The sequence below is a fragment of the Populus nigra genome, chromosome 10 (genome assembly GCF_951802175.1).
Source record: "Populus nigra chromosome 10, ddPopNigr1.1, whole genome shotgun sequence".
In the NCBI taxonomy this organism is placed as follows: Eukaryota; Viridiplantae; Streptophyta; class Magnoliopsida; order Malpighiales; family Salicaceae; genus Populus; species Populus nigra.
In genome coordinates, this window is record NC_084861.1 from 14,582,966 (window position 1) to 14,598,853 (window position 15,888).

Sequence of the window (15,888 nt, forward strand, 5' to 3'; positions counted from 1 at the left end):
GTTCTTAAAAAAAATTAACAAAACTTGTTATTGAGGTAATATAATTTTTTCATGAAATTTATTGGATGTTATCAAATTAATCAGAATAAATTAATTTTTTTATTAATCCAGTTAAATGATTTTAATGTTCTAAAAAACAAAATTTTTAAAACAATAATCTAATATACATTAATACTATATTTTAGATCTTACTCTTTTTATATTTATTAGGTGTATAAATTTTTTTAAAAGATCCACCATATTTTTATATCTTTTAAGTGCTTACATATTTCCATGCATATTAACACATATATTAAAAACATTTCTCATCAACATTAATACATATATAATATATTTTTTTAATACTATCATGACAATATTACATTTTAATTACTCATCTCTATAAAAAAGCTTATAAACTATAAATAAATCATGAATCATTTAAATAAAGGATTCGAGATCTTCATTATTTAATGTATATTTATTAATTTTCATAGTATCTCATTATAATATTAATTTATTTTTTCTAAAAAAATCACTGACTTAATTATAAAAAATCCTCAAATTCACAAAAAAATCTTTTACAGGTATCAAGAACCTGCCTTGAGCTACCTTAACTAAAGATAATAGATTAGATTGTCAGAACTAGAAAATTAACCGATTATTCAAAATATAAACATTGTCCCAAGCTACTTAGACTTTTTAGAATATTATCAAATTTAATACTTTTTTTTCTGGTAATAATGATTTATTTAATTATTGAATCATCACAGCATAAATTATTCAAAACTCTTAGTTATTTTTTTCTTAATTGATATGATTGTATTGATCTTATCTTTTTGACGTGGTCTTTAATTTTCTTCATGATTAGTAATTGTATTGATAGAATTCAATGAAAATATTCTTCAATTAAGGAATAAATTACAATCTTCAATTATCAAAATTCTTGATTTAATCTTTTGACTTGATATATGTTTCCATAATTAGCGATTATTTTTATAGAACTTGAATCCAAAAATAGACAACCTTCATTATTTTCTCAATATATATATATATATATATATATATATATATATATATATATATATATATATATTTCACGAACTTCAGTAATTAGTCAACTCTAATATAAATACCACTCGTTATTTCTCTTTATCGTGAAAACACACAGAGATATTAATTTTTCTCAATAAGCAAAGGAAGAAAGATGGAGAAAGCTTCTTTTAAGTTGGCAATCCTAATTGTTTTGATATTTTCTTCAACTTGTGAGTCTCTCCCTCCCTCCCTCGTATTTTTTTCCCTATTTTTTGTCTGCTTTTCTCTTCTGCTTAATTTGTAAGAATTAATGAGAGCTGGTGGATGGTTTGGTTTGTTTTTAAAATCGCTTTGAAAGGAAATTTATTTTTAATCAATATATACACAGATAATTAGTTTTGAAGATATAATAATCGTTGAATATTAAAATAAAGTTTCCTTTTACTTAATTTATTTTATCATTTTCCATGCACTTTGACAATATGTACAGAAATGATAGCTCATGACTGATAAAACAAAAATTCTTGACAGGTTTCCTACAGCAAGGATCAGTTCAAGCTACAGAAATCACAGCAATGAAGGGCATGCCATGTGCGAGCGATGATGTCTGTATACCCTTTTGCCCTAAATCTTGCAAACGCATTTTTTGTAATAAAAAACGCTCCTCCGCAAACTATCACATGTGCTATTGCGAGAACAGGTCCTTTTCTCCTCAGCAAATGCTCGTAGCAATACCTTGCGTGACAGGTTAGTGGAAAGGTTTTGTAAAGGAGAGGCGTCACTGCCTCATTTCGCTTGCTTGACCTAATATAAAGCTAGCTTAGTGGTGCTGCTGCTGCTGCTGCTAATAATAATAATAATAATGATACAAAATGTCACCTGCATTTTTGCAGTAATGTGCAATGCTGTGATTTTCTGTGCTATATATGATTATGAGTGCCATTACGCGGCCTGCTAAATCTCTTGTCTTAGACTTTGAATAAATTATTAATTGAGCTATTATTATGATGCAATAGTTCATGAGATAGGTTGCATCTCTTGTATAATGATAATAATTAATTAAAAATATACAAATCAATGACACCATAATTTACATTTTCAGATCTCCCCTCTTCCTAAATCTATTATGGAAATCCAGGTTGTAAATTTCCATGTAAAGAGGTTCTTTTGAAGGTCAATTAATGGGTTTTAAAAAGAAGTATCTGTGCGTATAACTTCAGGATCAAGCGAGGATGTCATCAAAGACAAAAATTGATTCTATACGAGAAAAATAAATATTCTTAATTAAATCCCTTTTTTTCTGATAATAATTATTTAATTAATTATTGAATCATATATCGCAACATCTGCTAACTGAAAAGTGGTATATAATATAATAAAGGTAATTAATTATGACTTTAAAATTAAAATTAAATCTATTTGCCCAAAAACACAGTGGTAATTAAATCTGTATTAAAAATAGTTGCTTTGGAAAGCAATATATAGGACCAACATTTTCTTTTTCCAAAGCAGTACCAAAATTTACTTAAAAGGTTCCATAAACAGTGATTTTTTTTTCTTTTTTTCTTTTTAGCTAATGGAAAGGATTGGTCTAGACTGATGTTGGACAATGCTAGAGATATGGATATTTGTTTACAAGTTACATTATAATTTTGATAAATTAATATTGATTAAATAATTTTTTTTATCGGTCATGACTTGGACCAATGTAATAAATTAATAATTTGATAAATTTGTAAGATAATATATTAAAAAAATATAAATCCCGCTTGATATATAAAATAATAATCTCTTTATGGGTCAAAATTATATATATATACACACACACATGACTGAAGTAGGAGGTCTTTGTAAGATATAACTTTAATTATACTTATTTTTTCTTGAAATTCATGTTTTCTTGGACCTCATTTCTAAAAAAATTTAGTGCATTAAAAAGGCTTTGATTTATAGTGTTCTTATATTACGTAATATATAAAATAATGAAAGTTCATAATTTAGTAATTATATAATATTTTTATAATCATAATAACACGATACATGTATTGACTTTAATGCTTTGAAAAAAAAAAACCTTGATAAATTATTCTTTAAAAAAGTAATGTATAAATTAATAAATTAATTAATAATTTATTGATTAAATAATATTTGGATTAATTAATAAATTTTCATGTTCCAAAATATATTAAATCATAGAGGTTTAACTGTATATAATTAATGTTTTTATATGTTGAGGAGATATAACTCTTTAAGAGGTCTTAAATTAGTACAGTTACTGTGTTACAAAAAATAAATCATTTATTTATTTATTTATTTCTTGTTAGTTGCCCAATGCACAGAGTCTCTTCTCTCACCTTTCTTCCCCTTCCCGCTCCCTCTCTAGTCGCTACTTATAAAAGAGCAAACCATAGATATTTTTTAATTTTGAGTTTGTTTCGTAGTATAGTTGCGGGTGTTTTTTAAATAATTTTTTATATTAAAAATGTATATCAATAATATTTTTTTATTTTTAAAAATTATTTTTAATATTAACATATTAAAACGATTCAAAATATACAAATCATATTAAATTTTAATAAATTTTTTTTTTAATTTTTTAAAAATACAGTTTGAATCGCTTTGCCAAACATATTCTTAGAGCGTGTTTGGCAGTGTGGTTGCGGGTGCTTTTCAAATAACTTTTCGTGCCAAAATGCATGCCAACGATGTTTTTTCAATTTTTTAAAAATCATTTTTGACATCAGCACATCAAAACGATCCAAAACATACAAACTATATTAAATTTTAACAAAAAAAATTTCAAATTTTTTAAAAACACAGTCGCAGCCGCGTTCCCAAACAGTGCCTTAGTCTTCATCAGATTGAGTTCCATTGGTGGCAATGTCAAAATAAAATATTATATTTTAATAAGGATGGTATGAATCAGAATTAACAAATTAATTAAGAGTTAAGAATTTTAACTTTTTATCGAAGCAATAAAAACTCTGGGGATATTTTATTGAATAATAAGGGCATTTTAATTGTTTTATTGTTAAGAAATAACAATAAAAATTATTACAATACCAAACAAAACAGATACTAAAGAGGATACTGTAAACAATTAATAATTTTACCTGTCCATAATCATACAAAATTGCAAGTTAACTGAAGGGAAATAGGGGGATACTAAAACCAAAACCGTCTCGGAATTGGAGTGGAGAATAAGGAGGTAAACTACTTAAAATGAAACTCTAGTTGCCATTACTGTTGCAGAAGTAACCCAAAATTTCAGCTGCTCAAATTCTCAATGATTTTGGAGAGTGCTGAGTGGGTTCCAAAGGCTGATGATACAATCCCTACTGCAATGATTATGATACAAACTACGCCCTACAGAAAGAATAGCAAAAGATGGGAATAAGAGCAATATCAAAACCATCAACTATGCTTCCAAAGTGCTGACAAAATTTAATGCTAGAAAGGGAAATATAGAAGGGAAGCGTTAAAAGGGTGTTCTAAGTTTGTGGATGGGGGGGGGGGGGGGGTATTGATAGCAGTGGCATACCTGAAATCTTGTTGCTTTACCCCTCACGATGCTCAGAAAGCAAGCACAAGGAAGTATCAATGTCTGTTAAAGAAATTACTTGTAAGTTTAATTCAGCAAAACCACGTGATTAATCTTCTGAAGAGCACAGGGGAGACCAAATGGCAGGGCAAGGCTCCGATATGAAGCTAAATGACTAAAATGGTAGTAGAAAACTTACTACAAGCATTGTGAGCAAAGATCCAATCAATGACATGACCAAGCCTGCAATGAAAGAAAATGTCGATGGCATATATAAATACGCAACTAAGCGAGGTATGGATTAGAAAATTGTAGGTTTAATGAAAATCAACTGGTTTTGCAAGAGACATGTTGTAGGACAGTACAATCAAGGGGGACTAACCGAAAAAGGGGATGGCGAGACCGACGAGTAAGGTAGAGAACACCAACGCTGTCCTAATGCAGATTGCATACATGTGAGACTTCATTTGGTTAGATGGTATCAACTCCTCCAGACTCATTGCCACTGGAGACATGGTTAATGCATACTTGGTAAATGGGTTAACTACCTGCAAAAGAACAAACAATAAACTAGATCAAAGGAAGAGAGCAGACAGAACAGGTAAACGATATTTTTGTAAGAGCTGATGAACATACCGTAGTCCACACAGCAACCTTTGAGACAACTAAATCTTGTGGCAAGTTAAGAGTGAATTGAGTTTCTGTTGATTCTCCGAACATCGTGTATCCCATATAAGCAACCCCGGCATACATCAAAGTACAAATACTGAAGCTGCATGGATAACAAAACCAAGCGAAGATGAAGTGAGGAATATTAAAATCATAGTCAATTAAAATAAGTTTCTACGATGAAGTAAGAAGCTTGAGCAACTTAAGATACCATGCTAGGAGAACTGTTGGAAATCTACTAGGTTGTGCCATGGAAGTGTAGATGTTCGGAAAAACAGCATGTCCTGAGTAACAATAACCGTAGAGACCAATGGCAACAGGAAGAGTTCCAAGATTGAGTACTGTCCCTTTGCTGTGAATGCCCACATTATCAACCAGACCAACCCAAAACAAGGACAAGACCACCAACACTGATGCAACAACTCCACCAGCTGGAAGAAAAAAAGCTGAAATTAAGAATATTTCAAAACAAGATAGCTGCTTATTTTGATACGCGCCTTGCAGCCTATGACATGCTAAGAACATTTTTTTCGTCATTGATCAGATGATGTAGCTCAGGCAAGAAAAAAAATGCGCATCAAATGATTTTGACATCCGTTGAGAAATGTTTAAAATCCAAAATAACTTAATTTAAGAACACTTACCAGAAATGTAACTAAGGACACTAAGGTCTCTAAGCCAAACAGTAGGAAGAACAGCAAGCGTGGTCATCAAAGCAAATAGATGATGGGAATCCATCTCAAATCCACCCAAACTTATATGTGCATTTGGAAATAAAGAGGATAAGTTATCACCCTCCAAAATTATATATTCAACGCAACAAGCCTGCAGCATTGAAGAATATTTAGATAGGTAAGCAATGCTATCAAATATCTTCTGCTTACTTCACTATGAACATTGACTTTCACAGGACTGAAACAATATAGAAATGCATGGCAATGCTAAGGAAATTACTGCACCTTTGTCGATATCAATTAATCAAAATTGATCACCTTAGGCCACGTTTACAGAATTGCATATTTGCAGCAGCGAAAAAGTGGTTGCCTTGGGTTATTATCTGAAGTATGCAAGTCCCATGGTTGCTTATGCTAAGTTAAAGAGGGGATCCATTCACTATTGAGTGACTAATAGTCAAATAAATATGATTTTGAAAGACACAAATATCATCATCGGACCCATTTTACTGGATCTTGGTTGCTATATAGGCTGAAAGCAATATCATTTTGACCTTGGGTTCACATTAATTTTAAACCTTATAAGTAATAAATTTACAGTAAATCATATGCAACTAATGATCAAATAGGCAACTTGAGTCAAGTCAAACGAGGTAAACAAAAGAGTAGCCACATTTGATCCAGCAGCCTATAGTATAGGCAAATGGTAAATTGTGAACTTTTTGTCAAAGAAAACAATATCCAACCTTTGGGACCAAGAATTTAAGTGGCCCAGAAAGAAATCTTGCTTCCCATCTTATTCTCTTTTAAGGAATAATATACTTGATTGATTAAAATACAGAAAGTAAATCATTCAGGAAAAGCCAGATTTACTTACATACAATTCCACATACAGTATTATCTGCAAAAAGAAAAAAACAAAGGCAGAAACGACACCATTACTGTCTAGTCAAATTTATACACCAGTGCTTGATACAATAGTCAGCTATGAAGTTTAAGAGACAAATTTTGCATATCAATTTAGGCATTTTAACCGTGCAAAGTCTTCAGGAAATGGAAAATAAAAAATAGACTTACTGAGATGACAAAGCGACCGGTGGTACCGAAGGCAGCTTGGCCAATGTCTGGGTAAGTTTCAAGTCCTGGTTCACTATCCAAGCAGTAACGCAAGAGCATCCCGGTGTAAAAAGACAGAACAGCAAAAACGAGCAGTATGATGAGCCCTAGCCATCCTCCTTCTTTAGCAGCGTAAGGAGTAGATAAAATCCCAACTCCACACAGAACATTCAAGCCTGCATTGTGAAACACAACAAGAACACAGTAACCATTAAATTAAACAATCCTTTTCAATTTATGATACAGAAATTCAACTTGATACCGAGCCATGCAGATTTACAGTTAATTGCAAGTAAAAACAATACATAAGCATGCACAAAGAGGCCAAAAGGTTCAGCAACAACCAGACGGATATTCTTGTTGTTTAGTTCGGAGTTTTCATGTGAAAACTAAGCCACCAAATTATGAAATACAAAAATGGTTGTTTTATGCCCATAAAGGGAGACAATAATGAGATGTAAACAAAGGCAGGCCCCCTTGTCTAAAAAACCTATATTTAATTTCATAAACAACAAATCATCCCTTCAGGCAGTTTTGGTTGTTTGGAGATATTGATAGCTACTGGCAATATGCTTTTCCTAAATTGAGTCTCTCAGACATGCCAGTCATAATAGCTGACTCATGGAGACACTAAAAAACAAGATGTCATCAATAGATAGACGAAACTAAACCTGAGGCCAAGTGATTGTAAGAAAGCAACAGGACATCATCTGTAACATCATTGGTTGATGCGGTCCTGGCAATTGTAGGGTCTAGGTGGGATCAAGTTTGGTTGACAGGTAGGATTACTGCTAACAATACTGTCTTGGAGGATGATTTTAGACAATCGTGGGCAAATACAAGCTGTCAATTGCATGGGGTACTCACTACAATGGATGGTCTGGATTTACCCACGAGTGTGTATGTGTTGGCCATTCTCCATAGCATTTTACGTTGTGTTAACCTCAACTTACCATTAAGCACAGCTTGTCCAAATGAGCTTTGACGAGACATGGGAAGTTCATGTGAAATCTGGGAGGGTTTCTCATCCTTTCTAATGACTGATGACCTTCTCGATGTAATTGGAGCTAGTAGAGAACGAGAACTACGTCTTTGTGGTGGGAGTTGCTCCTCTTCTGGTTTTTGCAGTAGAGGTTTTACCACAGAAGGTAATGATTCTGGTGTGTATCTTCTTGTAAGTGAAGAGGAAAGAAATGAACTGCCTAATCTTGATAGCGTAGGTGTGCCCAAAAATGTAAGATTTGGAGATGGCACACTGCTGTATAAATCGATGGATTGCCTGAAACATCAGTCAACAACAATGGATGAGTATCTGGAGTTATAAATAGCACCAAATGCATATTAATGAAACAACATGAGGACTATTAGATTTGCAAGTTACATGATTCACAGATTGATTTCAATATCATCAGATTACTACTCGATATAGAAGAAAAGTTTTGTGAAGGCTCAAAATTCATTTAGGTGATAAGGAAAATCATTCGTTCGACCACTAGATTGAAAAAAAAAAAAAAACATAGAATTTTTCAAACTCTTTTGGTTCCTAATCTTTGTGAAATTACTGAGTCAATGACCCCAATATTATCACTTTCCCTGTATGAAGGCCTCATTAGAGTGACCCCATGGCATGATTTTCCTGAAAACGTATTTTTCTTTGATAAATTATACCTTCAAGAAAGTCCAAGATTGACCATGACATGAAATCAACAGAGGAAAACAGAGCATAAGCAAGAAGGGTGAGAGAGAGGAAACCTGTAACTTTGAGGCCAGGAGGTGTTGTATAAACCAGTTTTACTCTGCTGCCGATTATCATCGGCCAAAGAATTATCAGAATCTGATTCATTATTATCTTCTTCACCTTGTCCATTTCTGCCAAGTTCCTTCTCTTCATCTTCTTCTTCACTTTCTATGTAAAAACTCTGGTCTGATACAGAATTCTTCATTTTCTATTTCTCCTTCTGTTTCTCTCCCCTTCAAAATTCCCAACTAAAATTAACAGCACAATTTTTTTTTTATCTATTATGAAAAAGAAAAGAAAAGAAAAGAAGAATTAATTCAAAAGCTTCAAGATTGAAGTTCAAGGAGAAATGCTACAAACCTCAGGTAAAATTGACCACCTTTTGTCCTACAGGCTTTTGTAGCTTTATTGTTTTAGCATGTTTTTTTTTTTTTTACTGGGTAGCCTCCAATGGTGTTAAAATTGTTATGGTTCATAACATTTGAGAAACATCAATCAGAAATAAATGCAAGAATAAGCAAACGCAGAATCACCATCCAAAAGAGAGTCTAAATTTGGACATGTAAGTATATTTGGAAACACGCTAAAATTTTCAAGGAAAACAAATATCCTTGGTTGTCAAGCAAAGACAGAAAAGGAAAAGGAAAATCAAAAGACAAAACGTATAGCAAGATTTGCAGTGAAAATCACAGAGAACGAAAAGATAGCCTTTTAATGCACAGAAAGTGATTGACAACTAGTAAAGGAAAGATATATCAAGTTTCCTCAACTCTCTAGGGAACCAAACAGGAAAAAAAAAGGGTTTTTTTAGAGTAACAGGTCTTACGTGGTATTGCTGCAGTCCAGCAAAGATTGCTGTTGTTTTTTGCTTCTTCGTTTTTCTCTTCTTTGTTGTTTTGTAATATTGCAGCAATCCCGCAGAGATCTTAAAAGGAGGGGAACAGGAGAATCTTTATAGTTAAAGAATGAAAAGAAAGGGAGGTTTCTTCTCGAACCTGGGATCTGAAGAAACTCGTGAAAGACCAGAAAATAGTTCTTTCTATGGTAGGGTATTTTTTAGTTGAGGGTAGATAAGTGCTTTCTTGTTGCTCCATTAATTAGATATAATACGATAATTTCCTATTGTTAAAGCTAAAAAATTACCAAGGCCTGTTTTTATTTATTTAATATTTCATCACGGATGACGATGATTGATGCCATAAACTATATAAATCAGTGATCGTTAGCAGCTAATGCAGGAGGAGAAAGCTAGACGCTTGCATGTTTATGCACTGCTGCTCATTATTGCCACTCCGCCGGAAAAGGCACCACTACGAGACAACAAAACTGTTGAATATTTTCAATATTTAATGAATATAGGAGGCCCTTTATACACTTTATTAGCTAGCGGAATTATCGTTGTGTCCGGGCTGTCTAAAGTATGAGTGCACTTTGAAATATTCAATTATTTACCAATTTTCTCGGCTTTATTAATTTGCAAAATGCAGGTTGATTTGGTGATTTAAAACATGATTTGTATCATGTTTTATTTTTTAACCCGGGTGATCCGATATTTTTAAAAATAAAATAATTAAATTATTTTGAATATTGAGTTTATTAAATTAAACTTGGGTGTGATTGGTACACCGAACCTATAAAATTAAGTATTCAACAACGACCTCTTGATTTGTTTTTGGTACAGCAATTGCTAGCCACTAAAAACCAGAGAGATACTGCAATATTAATTAATTAATTAATTAAGGATGCATTTATTTTTTGAAAAGTGGTTTTTAAAAAATTATTTTTGAATTTTTTCTGTGTTTGTTTGTTATTAAAAAACTTGATCAACAGAAAACATTTTCATGTCAAAGAAAATTTGACTTAATTTTCAGGAAAGTGTTTTCTTTAATTTTGAACGGGAAACACTTTTTAAAAATTATGAAAAAATTAAAAATATCATATTATTTGCTGATTATGTCAAATTTAATCCTCAAACTTTTGATTGCTATATATTTTATTTGAATCTTTTTTTTCAATTTCATCCCTTGAAATTTGATTTGATTTGATTTTTATATTAATTTTGTACGATTGTTATTTACTTTTCTCTTATTATTTTTTAATTGAAATTTTTTATCTATCAAATTTGGTCCTCATTCTTTTAATTGTTTCTTATTTTATTTAAAATAAAAAATGAAATTGTAATTATTATTATTTTAATTTCATCATATTTCAAATTTTTTTATCTATTAGATTTGATCTTTATTATTTTAATTATTATTTATTTTATTTGATATAATTTATGAAATTAGATTTTTCTCAATTTTATTCTTATTCAACTTTTTAATTTGTAAGATTTGTTTTTTATTATTTTAATAAACTTGAAAAAAAAAACATTAATAAGCTATTTTCCAGCTTATTTTTTATAATATAACCAAACATTAAAAAATATTTTCCAACTTATTTTTCATAACATTACCAAATATTAAAAAATAATTTACTTTCTCATGGTTTACTTTTTAAAATTTATTTTTTTAAAAAAAAACCTATCTTTTAAAAAAATACTATTTTTCTGCCAACAAACGACCTAATTATTGAATTTACAGATAAAGGACAAGGGCAGGTCAAATCAAACGGCTTCATGAGTAGCATCACAAATTGATTCTAGCACATGACTTGCCTCATACGTGCAGAGAGCATTCTCAGCATCATTGTGGATAAGATGACTGTCAATGTGAGACAGAGCCCGTGTACACAGCTCATCAGTGTTTCATCATGTCACGTGGCTCGCTGTGATTTCCAGTTTTATTGATTATCAAATGGGAGTTGGCTGACGAATTAGGGAGGCCCCATGATTTGATGACGTGTTTGTCACCGTGACGGAAAGATTATGAATGTCATCATGGAAATTAGAATGTCCTCTTTCTTAATCCTTCGATTTATCTATTCTATCCTCCACGGTCTCAAATTATTCATTGAACCTGGACCCTTCTTAATTTCTTGCAACTTTTTTTTAAAAAAAAATCCCATGAAATTCTCAGAATATATATATATATATATATTAATTAGTGTATGTTATATTAATTTAAAAGATGATAAATATCGGGTTTGAATCCAAGAGAAAAACCCAAATAAAATTTTTAAAGTAATTTATTATTTGTTCATGGAGATATACCTCAAATTTTATCTTATAGGTTCTAATAAAATATATATTTTTATAATTATAATTATATTTTTTTAAATTGAAACAGTAAAAACTATGCAATAAAAAATATACAAAACTAATGTTGTCATAAGCATAACATTTTCACTTTTGGAATCAAACTGGCATCAAGGTGCGGTCCATATGTTAAATTTTTTTTTCTATCCTTTTATTTCTTGTATGAGTAAGAATAAGTTATACCGTGTTTTAAAAAAATTAAAAATTTTTTTACTAAAATTTAATATGTTTTAAATTATTTTGATATGTTGATATCAAAAATAATTTTTAAAAAATAAAAAAAATATTATTAATATATATTTTAATATAAAAAATTATTTAAAAAATATTCATAACCATACTGTGAAATACTCCTTCCCTGCGAGGGGTTATCATTTGATCTGCTGAAAACTGTATGATTTTGTACATGTGCTCTCAATGTCAATCAATCGTCAACACATCAGGCCTATATAAAATTCATGTGGTTAAGTGCTTACCTCCATGTCACGTAGCATTATGTCAACATCCATGGCCTACCCCTAATAATTAAGTGTAAGAGTATATTTATAAATATGATAATGAATATTTTTAAAAGCAATTTTTGTTAAAAAATATTAAAATAATAATTTTTTATTTTTAAAAATTTATTTTTTACATTAACTTATTAAAATAATTCAAAAACATTAAAAAAATAATTTGAAGAATTTTTTTTAATTTTAACAAAATACAAGTTAAAATTCATTCTCAAACGGTGTCTAAGACCTATAAGTTATACCGGTTAATATGTATCAATTAAAATAATAGTACTTTATTTTAAAAAGAAGCCAAAAAAATCCTAAAATTATATCAATCAAATTTTGATTGGATTAAATTAAGTTGATATTTTACTTACACCCGAACCAAATCAAGAGATGGGTCAGTCAAGCCTAGATAAACTTACTAGACCAACAAAAGATACCTCCTAGCTAGCTCATAATAAACATGATGTGGTGCATAAACATTGCTATACCAGAAAGAACCAGTGAAGGGATCATATAAATATTTGTTTACATCTCGCTAGTGTTTTGTTTTTTTATTCATGTTTGAGGGATGAGCTTAAGCTTATTTATTAAAGGCTGAAGCATTTTAATTTCGCTTTGCTTGAAGGAGGATGACAGATTGTCAACAAGGAATAAAGAGTTACAATTGACTTACAAGTCTTTGGAGTAATTTAGAATAATTGCAACCAGATGATTGATAAAGACACAGAGAAAGACAACCGAGATCAGTAGAACATGTAAAAAACACGTTTTATGGGAATCAAAGCACTTGTGTAAGATGTGGAGCATCAAGGCGTAACATTTCGTGCCTTTTTCTACATTTGTTTTTTAATGATCAAGGTATTTTTGGATCAAAAACTAATCTTCAATCGATAAGCACTTGTGAATCTCTTGGATTTTTAGCGAGCAACTTCGAAATTTCATGGAAACAGACAAATTTGATCAGTGTTATTGTCCCCACAGTTTTTGGCTTAAAAAACTGTTGGTAACAGGTAAGATTTAGGTCAATACTTTTCCCCGAGTTCCATGACAGGACCTCAAGCATGGAGTCAATAAATATATGAGAGGGAGTACACCTACCCATCATATGCAGTAAAGGTTTAAATTTCTAACCTTTTAGTACTGCAGCTTTAGTGGTTTTCAAAACACTTGAGGTTGCAAGGTCACCAGACCATCGAAATGCATTGAAAAAAGCACCGGCGGTTTGGATCCTGCGATTCCTGTCATGTTTTCTCTACGTGATTCTACCATATTCGTTGAATTTAAACCACTGGATTCAAATCATGCTAAGGATGTCTAATGCCATGCTCTTTATGCAGCCTAATGTCATCTGCTATCCAGGACTCGAATACGAACTGTTTTGAAAACGCTAGTTCTGTACACAAACAACTACATGAGAAGAGCATCCATTAACCAAAAAAGGATGAGCGTAGTGGGAGACCAGAGAAAAAGACTCATGCCATGTGTCATTCAAGTTTTCATTAGAAAAAAGGCCCACCAGATTTTCTACAGTAGTTCACAAAACACTAAGCGAGATTCTAAGTGACTGAATCACATACCATCACTACTAAAAAATGGAGTAATTAGCAACGGATGATTCCGTTGCAAATAAGACTAACATCCGTTGCTAAAATAATTTAGCAATGGAATTAGCAACGGCAAAAATCGAATGTAGATTTATCGTTACTGATTTTTTTGCAACGGATTTGTCCGTTGCTGATTTGGCAGCAACGAAAAATCCGTTGCTGACATTTAGCAACGGATAATCCGTTGCAAAACTAGCAACAGATTATCCGTTGCTGCCAAATCAGCAACGGACAAATCCGTTGCTCATTTTGTGAATCAGCAACGGATTCTCCGTTGCTGATTCATGCATAAGTTGCAATCACCAACGGAGAATCCGTTGGTGATTGCATTTGTTTTTTTATTAAATTAATTTTTATTTATTTATTAAAATCACTTTTAATTTATTTATTTAATTATTTATGAATAATTTAAAAATTGTAGAATATATATAACCAACATAAATTAATTAATATTAAAAATAATTATATCATTAATAAAAAACAAAATAAAAATAATATTCATATTATAAAAATTTAGTTAAACTTGCATTAATACAATTAAGTTCAAATACAATAAAAAAAACAACAAAAAATACAATCATGGTGCTGGTTGCGAAGACGAACCATGATATTGTGGATCAACAGAAGATTGAGCAGGATATAAAGGTCGAGGTGTAGGTCTAAAAATTGGTTGAAATGCAGGACCCATAGGTGTCATTATCTGAGGAGCCATAGGTGGCGGTATTGATGGAGTCAAAGGTGGTGGCATACCTTGATCAATATTTGATGTCCCACCATGATATCCAAGATTGTTCACAAGATATTCTTTCATGGAATCCATCTGCCGTTTCATTTCAAGAATAAAATCATCTTTTTTCTTTATCTCCTCTTCTTTATCCTTTATCTCCTTTTGCAATGCTCGATACGATGAACTGGGATATGATGACTCCACCGAGTAGGAATGTGATGAAGAGCTTGTACTAACTTTTGATTTTGGCATACGAGGTGCACCATATACCCTACCCTTTATAACTCCTCCTGAAGCCACACACCAAGCTGCTCCATCAAATGAAGGATGATTTTCCCGATCAGTTCCATACTTTGAAATCATCTCCATTTTATAATTTTCCTACAAATAAAATACATGCAACAATAAATTAATTTGAATGTTGAATAATACTTAAGTTATATTAAGAAATAATAAAAAAAATACATATAACCACTTTTTTAGACTTGTTGTCGACAAAGCTACCAGATTGCTTAGTACTTTGATGCAAAGCTGTAAAGACATCATCCCATGGAGGTTCTTTTCCACCAGCTTCCTCTTGCTTTCAAGATTAATAAATATTATAAAAGATAAATATACAAATTTTAATTTATTATCTTAAGCATTAAAAAAAAATCCTTACCATGTTAGCTCGATATGATGCAAATGACACTGTTCCTCCAGAATGAGTGCTTATTTTGCCATCTGTTTTGGTTAATCGATTCCTCCTAGCAGATTCAGATCTCCTTTGAAATTCAGGGGTGGACCAAACATCTTTGATCATTTGATTCCAGTCATCATTGTTTATCCAGGCAGGACCTTTATCAAGACAATCTATAATATTTGTAGTGTTTTCTTTTGACATGGCTTTCTTGCGAGCTCGGGTCAATTGTTGATTCAACGCTATCCTAGCCTTATCTTCCCAAATATTACGAACAATCAACTCATCTTCCTCAGGAAAGGAATATTTTTTCTACCAAATAATATATATACCAAGAAAAAAGAGTGCACAAAATTTCAAATTATATAAATCATTAATCATATTGTGTTATCTTGTTCAGAATTTGCAAGATGATGTAATAACTAAAGAA

The 15,888-nt window shown here is 31.2% G+C and overlaps 1 protein-coding gene across 4 annotated transcripts; it reads right to left on the bottom strand.

Moving 5' to 3' along the window:
- Positions 1-4,088: 4,088 nt before the first annotated feature.
- LOC133704422 (amino acid transporter AVT1C-like) lies at positions 4,089-9,837 on the bottom strand. Of its 4 annotated transcripts, none has more exons than XM_062129235.1 (12): positions 9,579-9,837; positions 8,767-8,985; positions 7,968-8,293; positions 6,976-7,190; positions 6,776-6,799; positions 5,869-6,049; positions 5,436-5,655; positions 5,192-5,327; positions 4,938-5,103; positions 4,755-4,798; positions 4,556-4,618; positions 4,089-4,380 (listed from the first exon to the last, which is right to left on the bottom strand). In XM_062129235.1, the coding sequence occupies exons 2-12, from the start codon at positions 8,955-8,957 to the stop codon at positions 4,282-4,284; spliced, it is 1,665 nt and encodes a 554-aa protein (XP_061985219.1). In that variant the 5' UTR covers positions 8,958-8,985; positions 9,579-9,837; the 3' UTR covers positions 4,089-4,281. The 4 variants fall into 4 exon arrangements, with proteins under 4 accessions (XP_061985219.1, XP_061985220.1, XP_061985221.1 ...); XM_062129236.1 differs by having other exon boundaries at positions 8,767-9,000; XM_062129237.1 differs by lacking the exon at positions 9,579-9,837 and adding an exon at positions 9,113-9,564.
- Between the last annotated feature and the right edge of the window lie 6,051 nt (positions 9,838-15,888).

What these genes read in the sequence shown, in the direction of transcription:
- LOC133704422 (XM_062129235.1), bottom strand. Translation starts at nt 8,957, where the DNA reads ATGAAGAATTCTGTATCAGACCAGAGTTTTTACATAGAAAGTGAAGAA. An exon ending in TACTGTATGTGGAATTGTAT is followed by an intron (nt 6,050 to 6,775) that starts GTAAGTAAATCT and finishes TCAATGCTGCAG; the next exon opens with GCTTGTTGCGTTGAATATAT. An exon ending in TGTCCTTAGTTACATTTCTG is followed by an intron (nt 5,656 to 5,868) that starts GTAAGTGTTCTT and finishes TTTTTCTTCCAG; the next exon opens with CTGGTGGAGTTGTTGCATCA.